This window comes from Ceratotherium simum, chromosome 26 (genome assembly GCF_057802395.1).
Source record: "Ceratotherium simum simum isolate JZ-2026a chromosome 26, ASM5780239v1, whole genome shotgun sequence".
In the NCBI taxonomy this organism is placed as follows: Eukaryota; Metazoa; Chordata; class Mammalia; order Perissodactyla; family Rhinocerotidae; genus Ceratotherium; species Ceratotherium simum.
In genome coordinates this window covers 42063682-42085838 of record NC_141925.1, presented here as the reverse complement: position 1 = coordinate 42085838, position 22157 = coordinate 42063682, and the positions used below count along the sequence as shown (strand labels likewise).

The following is a 22157-nucleotide window of genomic DNA, read 5'->3' as shown; positions in this document are numbered from 1 at the left end:
GGATGGCGCCCACTCCTGGGTCCCACAGCCTGAGGGGTGCAACGTCTGTTTAACCCCGTATTCTGGGTGGCCGTTCCTGCATTCGGCGCACTGACCTCAAGCACCAGGTGTGTGTTGTGCGGACTGTTTTGTCTGTTCTGTGTTCTTGCAGTCTCAGACTAGGAGACAGCCTGAGTCCATGGGGATATGCTAATACGGAAGCATCCTCTTCCAGACTGAGTTGTGGGGAGCTCTGCTGACATTCCTCAGTCCTCCTGGGCTGCAGAGGCAGTCTGCCCCCTGGATTGGCAGAACTTTTCTATGCAGTGGTGCCAGCTGCTTTGCACACCTGATTCCTAGGAGCCCTGGGCCAGAAAGTTAAAAATAATAATAAAGGACATGGGGGGGCCAGAAAGTTAAAAATAATAATAAAGGACATGGGGCCGGCCCGGGGGCGCAAGCGGTTAAGTGTGTGCGCTCCGCTGCAGTGGCCTGGGGTTCGCAGTTCGGATCCCGGGCGTGCACCGACGCACTGCTTGGCAAGCCATGCTGTGGCAGTGTCCCATATAAAGTGGAGGAAGGTGGGCACGGATGTTAGCCTAGGGCCAGTCTTCTTCAGCAAAAAAAAAAAAGGATTGGCAGATGTTAGCACAGGGCTGATCTCCTCACACACACACAAAAATAATAATAATAATAAAGGACAAATTCTTCTCTAGAAGGGGGCCTCTACCTCTACCAATGTCTGGAAGCTTCCTAATGAGCAGTCACCAGGCTGTGGGAGGGATCTGCCCATTTCTCCTGCCTGGCTAGACCCCAGCCCTGGCCCCAGTGCCACAGGTCCCTGGCGGGGAGAAGGCCCCACGAAACCAGAGCTACGGAGGCTCCTGGAGGCCTGGGGGCCTTCAGGTCATCCTGTCCAGAGGGTCTCTGGTGGTGCTCACCCCAACATGGGGCTGCCCCTTGCTGTGTTTCTGGAATGGGAGAGCCTCACTTGGGAAGGGAAGCAGCAGGCAGAGGCACTCATTTCCATCACGGCTCCACCTGGTGGGAGCCTTGCAGGGTATCTGGGTCCGAGCGCCCTGCTTGTCCTTTCCAGCGTCCACCCACCTCACCTGGGAAGCCTGTTAGGACAGTGTTAGGACACTGGCTGGTGCCAGCAATTAGGAGGAGGCAGGAGGGCTTCAGGAGAAGTGGGCTGTCACCCAGGACACAACAGACACCAGGAAAGAACTGGGGCTTCTGAGGGTCACCTCTATGGCTTTCCACCAGGAGCAGAAGCACGTTTCATAGCTTTACTGGTTTATTCAACCCAGGGCAACTGTTTTAAAAATCAATACACAGGATGGGGGTATGTGCACCCTATGCGACGTACACAACGTCATGCATGATCCGTCAGTCAGCACAGGACAGGTCAGGATGCAGACGAACACGATCCACTCAGGCCTACGCGGTTTTGTCCTCAACAGACCTTCCTAGAAGACACTAAGATACATTCTGTCTTCACAGTTTCTAAAATAGAAACACGAGTTTTGAACCGTCTGGTCAGGTACTGAATGGAGCTGGTGTTCCACTTTGGAAAGGGCTCAGAGCGTCTGCGCTGTCTGTTCTATGAGCACCAGGAGGCTCTGCACAGAGGGAAACAGGGCAAGCCTAAGCGGGCCCTGGGGCAGCCCGCGGCGCTGCTCACCATGGAGAGGAGGCCACTATCCCTGGAATACTTCACCATCAGGTGAAACCTCCAGAAACCGAACTTCTAGCCTGTGACTGGCTTTCCCCCTTCCCCAAACCACCCTACTGAGTTGTTTCTGCAGCTCCAAATGGCAGCTTATCCTCCATCCCCCGACAAGCTCTGGGGCTGCCCTGAGGGGGCTCCCCTCCAGCAGTCCCCAGACCCACAGTCACCTCTGTTCCCACAAAAATGCTGTTTGCCCCATGCCTCTGGGAACTGGAAAGGCTGGAGCTGGGAGAGGCCTCTGGATGAAAGAGAACAAGAAACCACAAGAACATTATTCTCCTAATCAGTGTTAAAAATGGCTTATGTGCCATCTTTCCTACCCAGGTGGCACTGTCACTGGGCACTGAGTATCTGACCCCGCTGCTGCCAGGCCAGGCTAAAAGCTCTGCCCGTGGACCAGGTGTAACAACTGGCCCCCAGCTGGACCTGAGGGCGTGCTTTGCAAAGTCTGGGAAGCTTGGCACTCTGTAGCTCTGACATACCTAGGGCAGGGGCACCAGAAGGCCCAGGAAAGTGGCCAGCAGAAGTGGGCCCAGCATGGCCCCTCTCAAAAGGCTCAGGCCAGAGGGAGGGCCTGCTGTCCCCTCCCAGCTGTGGGGAGAAGCCGACCACTCCCATCCCTGCCAGGACACCAAGTGGCTTTCTTGCAGTGATGCTGACATTCTTTGCAAAGCAAACAGATATTAAAACCAGACAAGCCTTTTCAATAAGCTCCGGGAAAGAACAGGCATGCGCTAGAGAGCAAGCAAGTCACAACAGACGTCTGCAGAAAATGCAAGGGCCACGCCCTTCGGACGCCAGGGCTCTCCTCTGGCCCCGCAGGATGCGATGTCCAGACTCCCCACAGATGTCATGACTTGCACTGGTGATACTCAGCACAGCTCCCAGGGGCCCTCAGCATTTCAGTCACATGTCAGGGTTCTGTGTACAACAGTGTGTCACGTTCCCAGAAACCTCAGCCAGGCCAGGTCGGATTTCTTGGCACAGGAAACCCAGACCCCACAGACATAGTAAGCTGTCGACAGAAAGGCCATCAGAGCACGAAGTCCAATGACTACTTATGAAAACAAAAGCAAAGGCCTCTCTCACCAGGCGGCTGCTGGCCAATGCGGTAAAGGTGGTTTTTGAGAGCAGCTCAGGGTGCAGTGTGCTCACACATGGGCTGGGCCGTACGTAGCAGGAGTGTGCACAGCCCAAGGACCCGGGCTCGGGTCTCCCAGATGCTCTAGTGAAAACACCAGAACCCACATGTGCACGGCTGTGGACACATGTGGGCTGGGCCCGTGTTTTGCTGCTAGGCCTGCGGGGCCCAGGAGGGGGACACTATGTGGGGTCTTGCCTTCCCTGCGGTTGCTCCACGTCATTATAAGCAGGACCTGCGTTTGGCCGGGGCTAGCCCCTGGCGCCACCACCCACAGACCAGGCCAGGCCAACGGCCTTGTCTAGATAGGAAGTCCCCCAGGTGGCCCCCTCCCACCACCTGGGACCACAGGCAGCAGGAGGACGGGCAGGCCCTGCTGCCTGAACAAGTGCCCCTGGCCTTCTGTGGCCGCCGCTCAGAGGGGGCAGCTGACAGGCTCAGAGGACATTCTGTGGCCAAGAGATGGAAGCCTCTGGACTGTGGGCCCTTGCCCCAATCTGGCAGCCTTGCTGGGTCAATGTGGCCTGGGCTCCAGGCTGGCTGGGAAGAGCGAATTTCAGCCCACTTTGCCTCGGAGCACCCACCAGTTAACAGCCTCCTCAAGTGGGCATCTCACATGGGATGCCCACAGACATGTCTCCCCGACCCTCCCAGGCATCCACCTGGGAAGTCTGCCCAGGGTCTGACAAGTCTGACGCCTGCCAGAGCACTCACCACACCTGCTAGACTGACGTGCCCGGGCTCCTGCCTTCTCCCACAAGCCGGGCTGCCCAACTGTCTCCAGGGCAGGGCAGGGAAGCCCAGGCCGAGCTGCAATCCTGTGCCCCGTCTAATCTCAGCAAGGTGGTGCCATCAGACATGCTGCCCGGCCCCCACGAAAGCCACCTCGGGTGTCACAGGGCAACCCCTTCCCTGAACTCACAGCCTGCCCCGACTCTCTGGGCTTCCACCAGGCGCCCTGCACCCGCTGGCCACTTGGTCCACGTCTCTGAGATTGCCCCTGACCGCTGGCTGCTGCTTGGAGCTCTGCAGGAAATCCCAGGGCCAAGGGCTCAGCCTATCTTTGCCCCAAGCTCCTCCACACAGAGTCTCTCATTTAGTTCAAGATTTCCGTTTTCTAAGGGAAAATGATCTGGGTTTTACAGCATTAAGACAGGAGTAAAACTTTGGTCCTGACCTATCTGGCAGTGTGTAGGTAGCCTCTTTAGCAATATGCATTTTTGAAATGCTCCAAAACGCAGGCGATCTGTGCCGGCCGCAGTGGCCTCAGCCCTCGGGGCCGCACCTCACACGACCTGCAGGCTGCGCTCGTGCCCATCCAGCTGCACCTTGAGCTTGTGTAGCTCCTCGATCTCACGGTTGTGCCGCTCAGTTTTGTGGCGCACCAGTGAGCGGTAGAAGTGGATGGTGAAGACTACGAAGATGAGGCCCACGGGCACCATGATGATGGTGGACACAAGGGCGGCCTGCCAGCCCGTGTGGCCGCCGGGGCCTGCCGGGTGGCCGGGCTGGTGGCGTGCGTCCACCGGCAGGAACTTGATCCAGCAGAGCAGCACCACCTCGGCCAGGAAGAGCAGGATGCCCAGCACGGTGGAGAAGCCCCAGGCCAGCTCGATGTAGGGGTGCATGCGCTCGTGCGGCGACTCGCTGATGGAGTTGAGGTTGTGGATGTTGCTCACGGCCTCCACGTTGGGCAGGATGCACGTGCTGATGAGCAGGGCGAAGAGGTGCACGGCCACCAGCACCGTGGTGCAAGCGCTGAAGGCGATGAGCAGCGGCCGCGGGTACTGGTACTGCGTCTCCAGCTGCACCTCCACCATGGCCACCTGCAAGGCAGAGCGGGCGCTGCTGGGCCGGGCCGGCCGGGCCCCCACGGACTCGCCTGCTGGCCTCACCGTGTTCCCGGCCCTCGCAGACAGAGGGCACCCTCCTCGCTGTTCAGGTGCTTCGAACTCTCCTTTTTTCTAATGAGGTAAAGAAGATCTCACCAAGGACAAATCAAAAAAGTCCAGAACAGACTAAAGAAGCACAGGGTGGGGTGGGGGGTCACCCTCTGGGTGCCTTCGCAGACACACACTGTAGGTGTATCTGGGTGCCGAGCCACAACCCAGGGCAGAGGCCATACTTCCCTGGCAATGTGTGGCTTTGCTATTGATCTCAGAGCCAGGCTGCAGGCTGCCTTAGCTGCAAAACGCCTGCTGTTTCTCAAAAAATAAAAACTGACCTTGCAAAACGTAAAAAAAAGTAAAAAACAGAGCTCCTGATGGGCCCCAGGTTCAGAGCTGCACACTTGGACGGCCTCACACAGACCACAGGGTGCGTCTCTCAGCTGAGACCCACAGCCGGAGGGAGATGCCCCCATCCTAAAGGCCAGGAACAGCGACATAAATGGGGACAAGGGTGAGGAGGGGCTGTGGGAAGGGGGCGGGGCTGAGAAAAGTGAGCTGAACCATCGACCACGGTCACAGGATGCCAACAGGTAGCGTCTAAAATGGACACACTGAGACACAGCGGCCTCCAATGGTGTTAGGGACGTGGAGACTGAGGGAGCTGCAAGTGGCCGCCCCCGGGCGAGGGGACACGGGCTGCTGGGCTCCGCTATAAGCCTCTCAGCAGCGCCTGTGCTGAATTTTTTAAACTATGTGCATATATTGACTGATAACTTTTTTTTAAATGAAAGGGGAAAGAAGGCCCACCAAGGGGACCAGAAGTCCAGCTTCTCTTGAAGGAAGTAAATTATATTAAAAATTTAAAAGTTACTACCTTAGAGACAGGCACCTCCACGCCCTAAGGATTCCTGGTATAGAAGGGAACGTTTATCGATCCTGACTGACTCTATTCATGAAAGACCCACCCTAAACTGTTCGGGGAAAAAATTGAGAACAAGAGAGTGCTCCAGAGGGATAAGTTTGGGAGGGTCAGGGTGGAGGGGGTCCAAATGGGGACGCGTGTGTGTAACCTGATAATTGCTTCGCGCCATGGCAATTCGCGCCATAAAATGTAACTGTTTAAATGTTTTAAATTAGCCAATCATGTAAGACCGCGCCAACCTTTTCCCGCTTTATGCTTCCGAATCCTATAAAAGAGCTTGCCCTTTAAGGTTCGGGGTCGACTCCTCTGTCTCCTGCGAGAGATACGTGTCGGCCCGGAGCTCCGCTTAATAAAACCTCTTGCATTTGCATCAAGCTCGGTCTTCTGTGTCTGTGGGTCCGCGCCTTCCCGAGGCTGGAGTTGGGATTCCCTTTTTGGGATCCTACATTTGGGGGCTCGTCTGGGATCTGCGCGGTCACCCCAGACTCCGAAGACCCCTTGGAGGTAAGCCTGAGTGACTGGGTGTGTGAGTGTGTGCGGCGCCGCGAAGCATTGTTTTGATTCGGTATCTGGGCAGCTGCCGCTTCGGCCGTAAAGACCGAGCGGCTGCAGTGGCAGACGTGCTGGGAGCTGCAGGCTGCAACCCTGGGGGACGCCCCAAGGGACAAGGGGAGTCAGAAATGTTTTGGTGTGTCTTTGGTGTTCGTTGTTCTGTTTTTGTTCATCACGTGGACCTCATTTGACGAGATGAGATCCTACAGCTGGAAGACCTGCCTTCTCCCTGGACTACTGCAGATGGTGAGATACGGGAACGCCTGACAAAAGCCGGCAAAAAGGTAAGATTTCTTACCACGTCAGCCTCCCGGAATCTCTATCTGCGGAGTCCGGCGGAAGGAAATGGTGAGAATTTTTTCTCTTTCTAAATTTAGATTGGCAGGAGAAAATATTTGGGAAACTAGTTTCTTGGGCTTTTAGTGACTCTTGGTTTAAATTTGGTAGAGTACTCTTGGTTTTGATCTTGATCCCTTTTCCTCCCAAAGGTAGTCTCTGTTTTTCTCTTTTGTCTGTGTCTTTTGTCATAAGAAGGAAATACCATAGGGTAGGACGCAGGCATAGGCCCTATTAGCCTGCTGTCCGGGGCGGCCCCACAGACTGGTGAGTTTGCAAGTCTCACCAGACCGGCGTCTACAAACTTTGCTGTGGGTTATTAAGTGAAGGTCATTGCCGAGGGCATCTTGGAAGCCAAAAAGGCCGCAAATTTAAGTGGGCGCGGGTCGAGCAGTTAAGAGCCATTAGGGCGCTCGCCACTTTCAGAAGACCCCCGTGACAGGATAAGTTGGGTCACGGAACGGGGTAGATGACACAGGTCCCCCGCCAACTGCAAGAAAATGTCCGTGCAACGACGAGGTACTCTGTAAAAGCACACAGTCCCCAACCCTGCAGCACCTCCCCCCCAGGTATTATTCTGGCTCCAAGAGACCTAAGGCATGGCGTGGTTAAAGCTGTCATTGTGCACATAAGAAAAAAAAAAAAAAAAAAAAACCAGATGAGGTTTTTCCTTCTGTCTTGTTCTGTGTCCTGAGAAAACTTGGCTTTGTGACCAGTGAGAATATTCTCCTTGGTCTCCACCATACGGAAGGTGCATTTACCGGGGTGCACCTTGATGGCCAGTCGAGTACACTGGGGTTCCGAACTGTCTCTGTCCGGCTGTGCCAAGCTCTCAGGGGAGTCTAAATATCTTTGGGAGTGAATTCTGTGGATCATGGGGGCTACATCATCTGCGCCCTCACCAGGGACGCCTCTTGCGTCCATGGGAAAGATTTATTCTAAGCGTGAAAATTACCTCCGGGTCTTTCCTTAAAAAGGCTTATTGGTTCAAGTCACTATTAGAATAAATATACAAGTGAAGATCCTACTCGTCAATGGCCAGACGACGGATCCTTTAAATTGGAAAAACTTCTAAATTGGGGAAAAAAAATGTTTTGAAAGCTCTCACATAATTGCTTAATTGGTACCTAAGAATTAAGGCTAGAAAAAGGAAGGAAAAAATTTGACTAGTCTTGAGACCTTGACTCAGGTTGCAGTTGAGTTAAAAACATGTAAAAATCTAAGTGTTGATAAGATTATAAAGGTTGGAATGTTTGAGCTGATTTTGTATAGAGAGGTTGCATCAGCCTTGCCTGAGTATGTTTTAAAATATCTGACTGGGAATGCTCCCCTGGTCCAAGATTATAAGACCAAGACCTATTGATAAAAATCTTAGTGATAACTATGTTTAAAGGTATAAGAAGTGATGAAAACTGCATGAAATTTTGTAGGAAAAAACTGATGTTATTTCTATTACAGAACTGGTTAACAAAAATAGTAATTTAAATGATGGCTAATTTTATCTGAAGTCTTATGAAGTCTTGTAGGCAATCTAAATAATTATTGGGAATAAGTAACTAAATAGTTGTGAAAAAAATGAACATTGGATGAACTTTACACAATAATTATATGTTATGGTGGTTACAGCTTCCAAACTCTTTCTGGTAACTTAAAACTTTAGAGTTTTGCTAAATTTTATGATGGAAATTCTCTGAGTATCATCATTTCCAAATAAGATAAGATATTAGACATTGATTGCTAAATGTACATTTGTCTACTTTTGGCTTTTCATTACAGGAAAACTAAAAGGTGTTTTAGGTCTATTGGTAAACATGTGTTTTATTAAAAGATTGTACTATAAAGTAACATATTTCTGGAGGTTATGAAGTGTTCATAGATTTTCCAATCCACAAAATGCTAATGTAAAAAAGTTTATAACTGCTTACTTAGTTTTTACTTAAAAGTCAAAGTCTATAAGGGTTAAAATTTCTAATTAATATATGTGATTGAAGCTAGTAAAAAATAAGAAAAATATGTCTGTGTACAAGGAAAGTAAGATGTATAAAGAAAGAACAAAAAATGGAAATGTTTTGTTTGGTCGATTAAGAAAGATAAATTTGTCCTCAAGTACTAAAAGGGAAAAGAAAGACATGGGACAGATTCTAAATGTAAAAAGAAAGTTATAAGTTTGTGAAAGAGGAATTCTGGAAAAAGAGTTTTTACATGGTCAAGTTGGCTAAGATTAAAATAAATTTAATTAAATAAATGAGTTTTAATATCAAAAATAAGCTGGTACAAAATTATAATTTGGTCTTATTTCTCTTAAAAGGATAATTTTCTTAAACTTGATAAAGAGGTTACAAAAGATTTTTCTTTACCTTTGAGTAAGTCTACCTAAAAGACAAAAAATCTATGTTTTGTTAAAATAATTTCCTGTGTTCAAAAGACTGAGGTCTCTCTATTAAGGCTTTTTAGACTGTTAATGCTATGTTTGCTTTGACTGTTTATATTTTTGATAAGCTCCCCCAAAATTCATATCTTAAAGTCTTTTTACTTTTTTCTTTGAGAATTTTCAAAGGGCCCTGGAACTTCTCAAAGAAATTTGCTCTCTTCCTATAAGGGGAAAAATACTAAACTTATTAGGCTGATTCAGTATGTTAAATTACATGGAAAGGATTGTCAGACAAGTGATGATAAGTCTGCTTAGGTGCTATTATGTGGGTAAATGTTATTGATATAGGTGTTTTAAAATTGTACAACATTACTGAAATGCTGATCTGTCCTGATTATCAGTCATAATTCTGGTTATTATTATTTTAAAATGTTGTATGTCACAAAATTAACCAAATTTCTCTGTCAATTGCCATTTTGAGGTCTTGTTCTTTACAGACTTATTTCTTTGCTCTAATGCTTTTGCAAAATGTTTCAACTTCAGAAAAATTCATAGAAAGGACTCTGACATTTACACTGAAGTACAGGCTTCTGATAAACTTTCTGATCATAAAACTGAACTTGATAAGAAATTACAGAAATCTGTTGGAGAGACTGATAACTTCATGAAGCTGCTAACAAAAAGATTGGGATCAAGAATGGATTACACAGGACTGAATGAACTGATTATAATTTTTATGATTTTTCATTTGAAGCATTGCTGAATTTTTAATGTTTTGTTTTTTCAGATTTAAGGAAAACTTTTTCTCTTTTCTCCTGAGCTAGCTATGACTTATAGCAATTTGGTAAATAATACTTTTGTAAGTAAAATTGGAATATTTATCTTTTTCTCTCTATCTGATCCCTCGAATTTGGAAACTCTTAGTGAGTATTGTTGTTTTCATGGCAATATAGTTATTTGCATAAGTTCAGTAAGAATCTGTTCTCCTTGTAACAGGACACAATTGGAAACACTGGTTATATTACCAAGGTTATGACTGGAACATCATATTTGCGATATAACCATACAGCTTTTGAGGAATGAAGATTGGACTTTATGGAATAAAGCCACGTGGAAATATTGGCCTGGTACCTTGTGTTCCAAGCAGCACTTACCAGGATAAGTAAAGAATGTCACTTATCTGGCAGGTACAAGGAACCTTAAAATATTTTGGGGAAACCTCAGAATAGAGGAATTCACCCAAATTTATAGGTATTGCAGGCAAAGTCTGGTGACAAAATCCTTGGCTTGGCTTTCCTGGCCTCGAGAGGCCTTTAAAGTTCAATGTGAGATTCCTTATAAAAAGTTCCAGCAAAGCAGATTTGAAAGAGCCTATGTGATCAATTGCTATTCTTGCTGTACTTATGTTAATAATTGGGCCAACTCTATTAGAACTAGAAAAATGAGGGTGATTTTAGAGAAAAAAATTATATTTCAGTAAAAACTATAGTATACATTTGCAGATATTAGATCCTAGTTTTGTTAATTGTCTTTTGAGGTTTTTATTTTATATCTGTTGACTAGACTGGATCCTGATTTCTTCCAGTCTCCTGAAATATCTGGCTACAGATCTCCAAACTAACATTTTTGATTTTTTCCATCATTTTCATTTGGAATCACTGAGAACTGAACCTGCCCTTTTTCCTGAAGCCTTACAAACTGAAGCTGATGGACTTGATACCATAATATAGGCGTAACCTTGAGAGCCCACCTGCATCACCACCTTCCAAAAGGAACTCAATTGAACTGATCTATCATCAGGACTATGAAATGTGATCAGTGAGATGAAACAATCTACCAACTCAGCTTCTGGACTATGAAACTTCTTTAAGTTTCAAAAGGACTGTGAAACTTTTAGTTTCAAAGGCGGGACTGTGGGAGATCAAGATTTGGCCACCCTGAAATATATCTCTTTACCTTGATTGTTTTCTCTGAAGGACATTTGACCTTCCGCAGTACCTACCGGGCAAAGATGGCACAGACTGTTTAACTTAGTACGGGGAGCTTACTACGCCTTAAATGGCTCCAACCCTGAAATGACTGAAGCATGCTGGCTATGCCTAACGGTCAGCCCCCCCTTATTATAAAGAAATTGCCACCATGGGGGTCTAAATAACACCACGGACCACACGACTTGTCTTTGGGGCAAAGAAGGGCGGATAACCCTAACGGATGTGTCGGGGACCGGTTCAGGACTATGCTTAAGAAAAATTCCCCCGGGCTACCAGGCTCTATGTAATAAGACTGAAGTCAGCCTTCCGACCACTCCTGGTTATTTTTTGATACCAGGGCCCAATAGGTGATGGGTTTGCTCCACAGGCCTGACCCCCTGCATCTCAACTGGCGTATTCAATTCGTCACAAGATTTTTGCGTGCTTGTGCAGTTGGTGCCTAGAATTTATTATCTTACTGCCAATAGTTTCGAGGATGAATTTGACCAGAGATCCAGATTATGGAAAAAAAAACCAGTATCCCTCACCCTGGCTGTACTCCTGGGACTGGGAGCTGCCACGGGCGTAGGGACTGGCACTACGGCCTTAGTCACAGGAGAAAGGGGATTAACTGCCTTGAGCAATGCTATAGATGAAGACCTCAGGACTTTAGAACAGTCCATCTCTAAATTAGAGGAGTCCCTCACCTCCCTGTCTGAAGTAGTGCTCCAGAATAAAAAAAGATTAGACATGAGGCAGCAAGGCAGGGAGGCGCAACAAGGCTGGTTTGAATCCTGGTTCACTAAGTCCCCCTGGATGACGACCTTACTATCCTCCCTAGCAGGACCCTTGCTGATTCTTTGTCTACTTTTAGTTTTCGGACCGTGTGTTTTCAATAGAATTACTGCTTTCATAAGAAAAAGGGTCAATGCAGTGCATGCTATGATGCTCCAACGCCATTACCAAGCTCTCCCACGCAATGAGCCACTAATAGTAGACACCGAAAACTAAGTTCTAAGATTAGAACTAGGGACAAAAGAAGAAGTGGGGAATGAAGGAAGTAAATTATATTAAAAATTTAAAAGTTACTACCTTAGAGACAGGCACCTCCACGCCCTAAGGATTCCTGGTATAGAAGGGAACGTTTATCGATCCTGACTGACTCTATTCATGAAAGACCCACCCTAAACTGTTCGGGGAAAAAACTGAGAACAAGAGAGTGCTCCAGAGGGATAAGTTTGGGAGGGTCGGGGTGGAGGGGGTCCAGATGGGGACGCGTGTGTGTAACCTGATAATCGCTTCGCGCCATAGCAATTCGCGCCATAAAATGTAACTTTTTAAATGTTTTAAATTAGCCAATCATGTAAGACCGCGCCAACCTTTTCCCGCTTTATGCTTCCGAATCCTATAAAAGAGCTTGCCCTTTAAGGTTCGGGGTCGACTCCTCTGTCTCCTGCGAGAGATACGTGTCGGCCCGGAGCTCCGCTTAATAAAACCTCTTGCATTTGCATCAAGCTCGGTCTTCTGTGTCTGTGGGTCCGCGCCTTCCCGAGGCTGGAGTTGGGATTCCCTTTTTGGGATCCTACACTCTCTGTAGCACTGAATGTCTACAGCCATTTAGGTGGGGCCTGCTCACAAGCCCTCAGGGGCTTTCAAACCACAGACTAGGCAACATGGCCCTCCACACCTCCCCAAGTCAGACCAGTCCACTCAGAATGGCTCCCTCCCCGTCCAGCACCCACCCTGCACTGTGGACCTCCCCAGTGCAGAGTTTGGTCCAGGCCCAGCGAGGACACTGGGACTCACCAAAGGCCTTCTCACAGGCACCCAAAGGTAAGAAACCAGACCAGCCAAAGAGGGGGGGTGGGAAGGTAGAAAGAGAGAAGCCAGAGGAGGGCTTTTACACCCGCTGTGTCTGCCTCTGAGATCTGAGCCATCCCTGGTTTTAAAAATTTATAAGAAAGAAGATTTCACAACTTCTTCTAGCAACTACCGCCTCTTAGAGTGAGAACCTCATCCCCTCAGTGGAGCTGGAACATTTGGAAGATAAAAAGAAGATATGGCAGTCCTAGTGGACCACAGCCTAACAGAAAAACTCAGCAGTGATTATTGCTCCAAAAAGACAGTGGCCATATGACAGGAGTTGAGGGGTGGTCTTTTCTCAGTGCCCTGTGGCCTGGGTAGGCTCTTGTTACCACAAAGGATATGGCCCAACAAAAGGATGTTGTAAACCGCAGAAGGCACAGAGATAAGAAACAAAGATGATTAAGAGGCCTACAAGGAAAGTAGTTTTGTTCCGCCTCAGGAGGAGAAAAGGCCAAAAGGCCATTTTGCAGTGTGTTTATGCAAAGATCTTATGAGGGGGTCTCGGATCACTAGTTCTCCGTGTTAGAGGAAGGATAAACATGGAGAAATAAGTTTCAGGTCAGGCGTAAGCACCTGTTGGACAAAGGAACAGCTTTGCAATGCTACTTAGGGAATGCATAACAGAAAGAGGGCCTCCCCTAGCAAACTGCCTGTTCATTTCTCCGTGCCCTGCCTTATTCAGCTATGGCTTCCACTGCTGAAATACTGATGATGCGCACTTGTCACTTCTTTCTCCCAAGCTGCTCCATGGTCTGAAGAATTATCTGATCTAACGGTGTATATTAATCTAACCCAGAAGGCACCCTGCTGCTTGCCCCACCACTGGTCTCGGTTCCTCTGCTTCCCAGTTTTCACTGTTTTGGCTGAATCTCGGGTACGTGTTAGGGGTGGCAGCCTCCCGGAGCGGAACCTTTTAGAAGAGAAAGCAAGGGCACTGTGTGGCTTCTGAAATGTATCCCCAGACTGCTTAGGAAGCACTTGCTGGTACAGAGGACATCCTCCGTAAATGCTGCAGAAATGAATCATTACTGGAAAGTGTGACAGATGGCACTCCGGATCACGTGGAGTCTCCCATCGGGTCTCCCGATGGTCACTGTTCTTATTCTAGGACCACTTCACAGCCCTGCCACTCCGTCCCAAGTGACTCCTCCAGAATTCACCCTTTGTTTGATAACTTGATTCACAGGGCTTGTTTTCAAATCGTAATGAATGGTTTTGAAGTCTTCAACTGGGTGAGCTTTTTGTTGGCTAGAAAACAGTGAAACTTTCTTAAATTTGGAAATCCAAATGTTTGGAAGGCTGGGGTCTAAAGAGATCGCTGTAGACAGGAAGTGATTTAGAGAAAGCAAAGTGTCTCACGGCATTATGTCATGTGACACTTCTCAGAGTTAGTTTTCCAAAGTTAAAAATAATAAGTATGGGCCAGAAAAATTTAATGCAATACTATAGTTCTTCTGTGGTGTCAAAAAAAAGCTCTGATTTTGACAGTGACGTTTAAACTTCTCATACATATTTCTTAAAATTAAGCTTAAGAAAATATTCTGTTTTTTTATGTGATTGAAACCACAGGAGGAAAATCACTGTGAGTCAAAGTTGGAGACCACGTGATCATACAGTTTGTAATTATGTTAAAAAAAGATAAAACGCAACACCTGAATACGGCCTTGCTTTAAACTACAGACCTAAACCCACACTTACTACCCTCCAAGTTTGGTGACCTCAGCTCCACCCTGGATGAAGTCATGCCCTGAGTCCATAGGGTCTCATTTTTCCAAGGGTGGTCCACACTGATGACCGAGCAGGCCCTTACCACAGGAGTGGCCACAGCGGCTCGCTTGCTCTGACGGCTTTTTATTTTCTGCATTCCAATTTGACAACTGAGCCACTGGGCTATGGAAAAACAACAATTGTTTTTACAATAAAAAAAATTTGCTTCCAGCCCAATAGGACCTCTGAGCAACAACAGAGACAGAGGGGTGGCTGCAGCCATGTTCTCACTCTGAGTCCCCACATCCTCCCCCTCGGGGACAAATCTCTGAAGGGATGTGGGTCCAGAGGCCTTGGAGTCAACCAGAGATGTGCCCCTTCTCAGGGCATGAGGATTTGCCAGAGGCGGACTCTTGTCCTGGGATGACTCAGAAGGAGAGCCGAAGCCGACAGCCGGAGTCAGGCCAGAGGCTCTGCTTCATCACCCCGGAGGCCACATTTGTGGAGCATCTGCGTCCCCAGCTGGGCTAAACAGAACAAACCCTGATCCATCCCACAGTTCCTGCTCAAATCCCCCAGATTTCCAAACCCTTGGGTGGTGCCTGAGATGGGGCAGATGTGGGTACTTTTCTCCAGGAAGTCCTGTACACTGAAGCTATTTTCATTATCCCCCCAACTTCCTTGCCAGGGAAATACTTTACGTGAACGTGAGAGTGGGGCTTCCCACAGGCTCTGGGCTTGGGGACTCCCCTGGATCTCCCAGGCAACCCCTCAGGCTGATAGAGCAGTCTCCGTGGAGGAGCTGGGACCTGGGGAGACTTACTAATGGTCCATCCCGGCTGCCAGCAGGCCAGAGGGCGTGCTTTGCTTCCTGACGCATCACAGGATCTCGAGCAGCAGAAGCCCCTTTTGCAGGCTGCCTTCCCCACCACGTGTCTGCACTCACCATGGCAAAGCCCGAGAGGAGGGCGGAGGTCCGGCTGGAGGCCTTCAGCTTGGCCCTGCTCAGATAAAGCTTCCTCCAGGAGAGGGCCTGCACAGAGTGGTGGTTGGAGGTGACCAGCTCCAGGTAGCTGCGGCGGACCCAGTCGCGGTAATCCATGCCCTTGTGGCCAGGCTCAGAGCAGGCAGGGGTGGAGGGGTCCACAGGCACGCTGAGCTCAGCGCTCATGGTGGGAGCCAGGCTGGGGGTTGGAGAGACACACTCAGGCCTCCTGGAGGGTTCCCGGGGCCTGGAAAAGCCAGAACCCTTAAATCTTCCCTGGGGTCCACTGTATCCCTCCCATGGCAGGGCCATGGGATCCAGGGGTAGCGGGAGTGTGGTGCCCTGGTCTCTAAGGCAGTCCCCACACTGGAATGCAGGAACCGTCTGAAGGAGAGGAGGGTCAGGAGTGCATTTCCAGAAACCCCTGCAGCGTCCAGTGCAGTTCCTCTGAAAAGCTGGAATCCGGCCTCCCATCCCAAAGCTCAGAGAGGCTCCAATCAAGTGTGGCTCGTGGGTGAACGGAATTCCAAGGTTGGCCAAAAGCATCTAAAGAATCCTCTGATTTGCACCTGACTTCAGGGAACAGGGAGCTGTAGCGTTTAGAAAGATCCTAGGACCTAAAGTTACCAAACCTGCGTTTGACCCTACCGTGTGATCCTGAGCATGACCCCTGACTTTGCTGACTGCGCTCACTTCCAAATGGGGACATCCCCAACCTACAGAGCTACTGAACAAAATAATGGACCTGAAGACTCAAAACTGCTTTTCAATGTCCAGGTGCCAACCACAAAATAAACATTTCTAAGCAGCCGCTAGTTTCTCAAATGCAACTTAACTTGTAATCAACATGGTTCACTCCAAAAAATACTGGGTTTCTAGAACTAAAGTAAAGCCACATCCAGGCTGCAATGGAAACCTTCAGCAAAATGAGAAACTAAATCCACCAAGTGACATGAACACGTTTTACGGAGAAATGGAGACTGCAGACCCCAGGAATCACCCCAGCTAGACGGCTGGTTTGACAGTAACATGGAATCAAGATCAGAAGGACTGATCTGTTAAGACTTGTGAATTTAAACCCAAATCTCCACTAATCCAAATAGAGGACTGGCGGTTTCATGCGGTCTCAGGGGCCGGCCTGTGCGGCAGCACTCCAGGATCAGCTCTAATTAATCTGCAGGGCAGGACTCAAGGACACAGGCACCTCACGGCTCACTTGGCATCAGATGTCAACCTGTATGCTCAGGCCCGCAGAGGCCCCAGGAAAAGCCTACTGAAGGCTATTACAAACAGTCAGCATTTCTAGGTCCTCAGGCGCATGGCTGGAGGTAGGTGGGTGGGGTAAGGGGTATTTACCAGGGTCAGCTGCTGAGGAAATGCCCCAAACTGATCCATTCAAGTCAATCTCTAAAAAGGCTCTATGGGAAGGTCCTAGAAGGGAAGAGCTCTCTCTTTTGGGGCACCTTCCTCTCTGTTCTCTGCCAGGCTTCGGAGGCACAGCTTTTACTGGCCAACAAGATCGCCAGGGAACAGTCTGGGCTCTTCTGTCTCCGCCAGGGGATGCCAATTACTAGGTCATTTATAGGAACGTTGGTAGCCTGAGTCACTGACCCCTTGCCCACATCTGCAGCCAGCAGCCTAGCTTTTAAGCACTTCAACCACTGGAACATCCCTTCCCTTGGGGAGAATTCAGAGAAATGTTGCTCACTAACCAATGTGTTAGCTCGAAATAATTTAGAATAGCATTTGGAAATGTGCTTTTTCTCTTTTTTTTCCCCATATGTAGCATAAGTGAGCCTACAGGTATGATGAAGACGTGTGGAAGGGTGAAAGGCACCACCTTTGCCCCTTAGTACCAGTCTCTCCATCCTGCATCCAATAGACGCTTACTGGGCCCTGAAGTAAAACTGCATTTGGTACTTAGGCATCAAAGATGAAAGAGGTGAGAATCCTGTGAGTTCCTTCAAGGAACTCACTGCCCAGTGGGGGGACGAGATAAGGAGGTGATTCCCATCCAGTGAACTAAATTCTGCTTTAGTGGAGGAGTGTGACGGGCCGAGGGAGCAGGGGGCTGGCTGGCTGCCTCAGCCCTGGGCAGGGAGAAGGTGCCTGCTAGGGAGCAAGGACAGGGGACAAGGACGTAGGTAGTGAAGGCAGCATTGGCGCAGAGGGGCTCTCCCTCAAAGACAAGATGCTGTGCGCACGGGAGGGTTCTGAGAGGCAGGGGGACCTGGCAGGCAGGCTGGCTGCCCAGGGGTTCAGGGTAATGTGGGTGGAAGACAGGATGCAGGGAGTCTGTGGAGCCCAGGGCAGCATGCGGCATAAAAGGGGTCGGTGAAGGGAGCAATCTGGGGTCAGTCTGGTCTGTGTGCCCACTGTGATGGTTGGCTGACTGGGAGGGACGGGAGGGCCTGGTGGCCTCCAAAGGGATGAAAGCATGCATGGAGTGAAGAAGAGGGAAGCCCAGGGGCTGTCAGTGAGTGTGCGCCGGGCTCCAGGTCGAGAGTGGAGAGCAGAGCTGCAGGGGCAGTCTCAGGAGGCCTGCGGACGTCCTCAGAGTGACAGGAGGTGGGGAGGAAGGGCTAACTGTCTGCTTGGAGCCTGGGCATTGAGGCAGGCCTGTGGGTCCAGAAGAAAGAGCCACTTCCTGCAGAGGGAGCAGCCTGGATGGGATTCAGACCCATCCTAACCCGCCCAGCGCCAGGGTCCTACCTGGTCCCGGGCCACCTACCCCTGCACCGGGAGGGGCAGAGTCTGGTCCTCACACCCCACGGCGGCTCGGCAGGGGGTGGGGGGGGGTGGGGGGGAGCAAGATGGAGCCCGACATTTCTGTCGGGTGGCAGAAGCTCCAAAGGATGCTCTCCCGGCTGAACCTTGTGGGGTTTTGTTTGTTTGTTTGTTTTTATATGGGGAGCAGTCAGAGAACAGAGGTCTTTATAGGGTAACGGTAACCCTCTCTCTACAGATCAGCAATTCTCCTTGGCCGGCCTGGTTGAAACATTTCCAGGGGGTAGGTTTGGAGGTTTGCCTGTCTCAACTTCCTTTAAACATCTGGAACACGAGCAATGGCGAGTGCCACGCAGAAACGTCTGTTTCTGACTCTCTCTCTTTGTCGCGCCGGCGCGGGGCGTGGGCCCAGCAGCCGCCACAGGGGTCTCCCAGAGGCGTCCACTGCATCTCTGTCCCTTCCCCTAGGAAGCCCCAGCGGCCGCAGTACCCGCATTCGACCCGCGCACCGACCTCCGAGTCCTCTGGGCGCCGCACCCTGCCCGGAGATCCCGCGGGGCGGGGGTTAGCTGGCCGCCCCCCAACCCCGCCGTAGTCCCATCCCAAGCCTGCCCGGGAGAAAGCCCGTCCCCTCCCCCGTCGAGCCTCCCGGTGCAATCCCGTCCCCGCGGCGGGGCGCGGACCCCGCTTCCCGCGCCAGACCTCCCGCGGCGAACACTCACCGAGCTGCCCTGCCTGCCCCGCCCGGCTCCGGCTCCGGCTCGGGCTCCGGCTCGCGGCAGGCGGCACTGGCGTGGCCGTGTGGCCCGGTGGCCCCGTGGCCCGGCCGGAGCGCCGAGCACCGCCCCCTCCCTCTTTCCGCCCGGCCCGCGGGGTCCCCCGCCGGCCCGCAGCAGCCGCTGCCAAGGCAACAGCGCGCCGCCGTCACGTGACCGGCCCGCGGGGGCGCTGCGGGCCACGTGACCCAGCGGGCCGGGAGGGGAGGGGTTCGCGACCCCTCCCAGGGGATCCCGGGGGCCCCTGCCGCCTGGACCCAGCTCACGCCCGGCCACTCCGGGGCTGGCAGCCGGGACGCGCACACCCGCGAAGGGTGCTCATCTCTCCTGCCCCCAGTGCGCCGCGGCCACAGAGACTGGCGAAGCGGCGGCGGCGGCGAGGCCAGCCGGAAGCCTGGGCATCCTCGCTTTCCCGCCCCGCCGGCCGCGCGGGCGCCCTGGGCCTCGGCGACAGAACGATGGGGCCGCGCTTTCTCTGACCCCCGGGTCTGGCTAGCAAGTCCAGGGCCAGGTGGTCCCTGCGCGGCCCGAGCTGTGTCGGCCTGAGCGCAGAATGGGGGCACGAGGTTCTCAGGGCGAGCCCTGGAGGATGCCTAGGACCAGCCATTGGCCACGTGGAGGGGTGGGGAGAGGCCACAAGGGCTCACCCTGTAGGGACAGGGAACCGGTATCCCGTTATCAGACTACGGGGCGGGCAGGTGTGGGGTGGGGGGCGTGGGGAACAGGGGTGGAAGGGGAGGTTCCGTTTGGGAAGCACCCAGGCTGCCATACCCGAGTTTCCCTGGATGGCCCGTGGCGCTCCGCAGAGCGCGCACCGGAGCTGGTCAGGTGGGCGCCCAGACTGCACCTCCGATCCACAGGGGGTCCTAACCGGGTTATGGCACTCTGGGCACCGGGTAGATGCGCGCCCAGAGCTGTCCTCATAGTGTTCTGGGTCGGCAGAGCCCCCGGGGGTGAAAGCGTTTCTGCGGTGCCCCTGCTCTTTCCATTCACTACTGCAGGGAACCGCACCGCCGGAATAGTGAACTCTCCGGTTTTGCCACCAAGATATTCACACAGGAACGTTCTTTTCAGGAAGTGCACATGAATAATTCACTAAGAGGTGATAGGGGTTCATATCAACCTGCCGTGCCAGATGGGCCCTCAGAGTCCTTCCTGCGTGCCCTACATAGCATTTTTCCATCTGTCACAACAGCAGTGGACCGTGACACATTTATCCAAATGAAAGAAAAATTCCACTCGTGTCAGCCAGTCTAAGTTTTCTGACAATTGGAAGAGTAGATGTTACAGATGCCAGGCCAAATCCATTTATACTTCAAGATTCATTTTAGAGGCCATTGCTGAGAGGTGGAATGATACCTTTTCATCCAGGAGGACACTTAAAAACAGACTAAGGCAGTCATTGTGTCATCCCCCCGCCCACCCCCCCAGTCACTGCCCTAACAAAGGGCACAGGAGAACTCCAGGGTCTGATTACTGCCCTCTCCCCCATGGATGGCTATACGAAAAGGATCATTTGACTTTCAGGGGGCAAAGTCCTCAAAAAGCAATCATTCTGTGGCTTCCAAACCTCAAGCTCTTGATAAAATGACCTGGAAAACAGGAAGACAACACTTGGTAAACTACAGTAGTTGCATCATAGATGAACATTTTTTCAGCAATGGAGTCATTTGCTTGAGGTTCCCACCCTTGCTTCCCCTGCCGGTTAGCCATGCCTCCATGCCCAAGCACATTCATCCAGCATGCCTGGACAGAAGCAAACGTAAGTCATAATTACCAGTGCTCTGCGGAGCGAGTTTCCTAACCACACACAGAAAGTGGCGTTTTCCACCCAGAAGAGTAAGGAAGGGGACGGCAGCATGTTGAAAGGAGAGAGACTTAAGGATCACAATGCTGATAGTCAGCGAGGCCCTCTGGCACACAGGGTCAGTGGCAGTTACACAGAAGGAGGTTCAGGGAAAGGGCCACAGTGCCAGCCACCCAGATGAGATGTCCGGGCTACAGTCTGAGCTACTTCCCTAGTTGGTTGTCCTTGGCAAGTCGCTTCCTCTCCCAAGGACTTAGCTACCCCACATTTGAAAAAGATCAATTCTTTGAGGCACATTCCAGGGTCAAACACCTTCTAGTCTTCCTCATCAACGCACCCCCTCATTCAGTGAAGATTGTAGGCCCTTCTTTCCTCTCTACCCAGGTCTTATCATCCGAGATGGCCTCACAGCTGGGGTGGACAATGTATCCAGTCCCCTGACACGTCCGTCTGTCCCCTTGGCCATTCACTCCTATGGCCTAGCCCTTGTCATCACCCTCTGTGAAATCTTAAATTCGAATGTCCCACGTGCTGACCCCTTCTTTCTCACTCAGTTCTCAACCCACCACCTCCCTTCCTTGACTCTGCCGAGACCCCCCTTTTCTCCCTCTCTGCCTCCTTCCCTCTTCAGCCAGACCCCTTCCAACCTCTCCTGCCACCACCTTTCCCACTTCACACGGAACTCCTCAGGAGAGCCGTCATCACTTCCTTCAGTCCCTGCTCAGCCCTCTGCAGCCCACTGACGCTGTGTTGCTAAATCCAGAAGATATTTCAGCTGCTGCCTTGTCTGTCATTGGGTACCCCTCCTTCCAGCTGGAAACACTCCTTTCTTGCTCCGGTGACCCCACCTGACTGTTTTTCCCCTTGTGCAGGCTCCTTCTTTGCTGTCTTCCTCTAGATGTGGGTGTTTCTCAGGGTTCTGTCTGGGTCCCCCTCTATACTTCTCCCTGACTGGTCTCACCCACTCGCCTTGTTTCGAGGAGTCTCATGACTCCCAAATCACACCTCCAGCCCTGATCTCTTCCCAGGCTGGCAGGGCGTGTCCCAAGGGCCCCCAACCTCACCATGCCCACAGCTGAATTCCTCACCTTTCCCTCACATACCTGTTCCATCTCCTGGGTCACCTGCCTCAGGTCACTTCCCTCACATACTTGTTCCACCATCCACCCAGCTGATGACGCTATAGATGTAGTGTCATTCCTGACTCCTCCGCTCCCCATCAGGTCCTGTGAACTCTCCTGCCTAAACGTCTCTGGAATCTCTGCCATTTCTGCCTGTCCCCACTGGTCTCTATACTAATTCAGGCCATCATCGCTTCTGCTCTGCATTACTGCAAGAGCCACCTGTCCCCTTCCAGTCTATTCTCCACACTGCAAAGTGAAAAATCCCCCTAG

At 51.1% G+C, this 22157-nt stretch overlaps 1 protein-coding gene across 2 annotated transcripts; it reads right to left on the bottom strand.

Moving 5' to 3' along the window:
- Positions 1-1261: 1261 nt before the first annotated feature.
- On the bottom strand, positions 1262-19019 carry ORAI2 (ORAI calcium release-activated calcium modulator 2). Of its 2 annotated transcripts, XM_004442144.3 has the most exons (3): positions 18903-19019; positions 15415-15652; positions 1262-4681 (listed from the first exon to the last, which is right to left on the bottom strand). In XM_004442144.3, the coding sequence occupies exons 2-3, from the start codon at positions 15637-15639 to the stop codon at positions 4142-4144; spliced, it is 765 nt and encodes a 254-aa protein (XP_004442201.1). In that variant the 5' UTR covers positions 15640-15652; positions 18903-19019; the 3' UTR covers positions 1262-4141. The 2 variants fall into 2 exon arrangements, with proteins under 2 accessions (XP_004442201.1, XP_087273824.1); XM_087417698.1 differs by lacking the exons at positions 15415-15652; positions 18903-19019 and adding an exon at positions 15292-15407.
- Between the last annotated feature and the right edge of the window lie 3138 nt (positions 19020-22157).

What these genes read in the sequence shown, in the direction of transcription:
- ORAI2 (XM_004442144.3), bottom strand. Translation starts at nt 15,639, where the DNA reads ATGAGCGCTGAGCTCAGCGTGCCTGTGGACCCCTCCACCCCTGCCTGC. An exon ending in TCCTCTCGGGCTTTGCCATG is followed by an intron (nt 4,682 to 15,414) that starts GTGAGTGCAGAC and finishes TCTGCCTTGCAG; the next exon opens with GTGGCCATGGTGGAGGTGCA.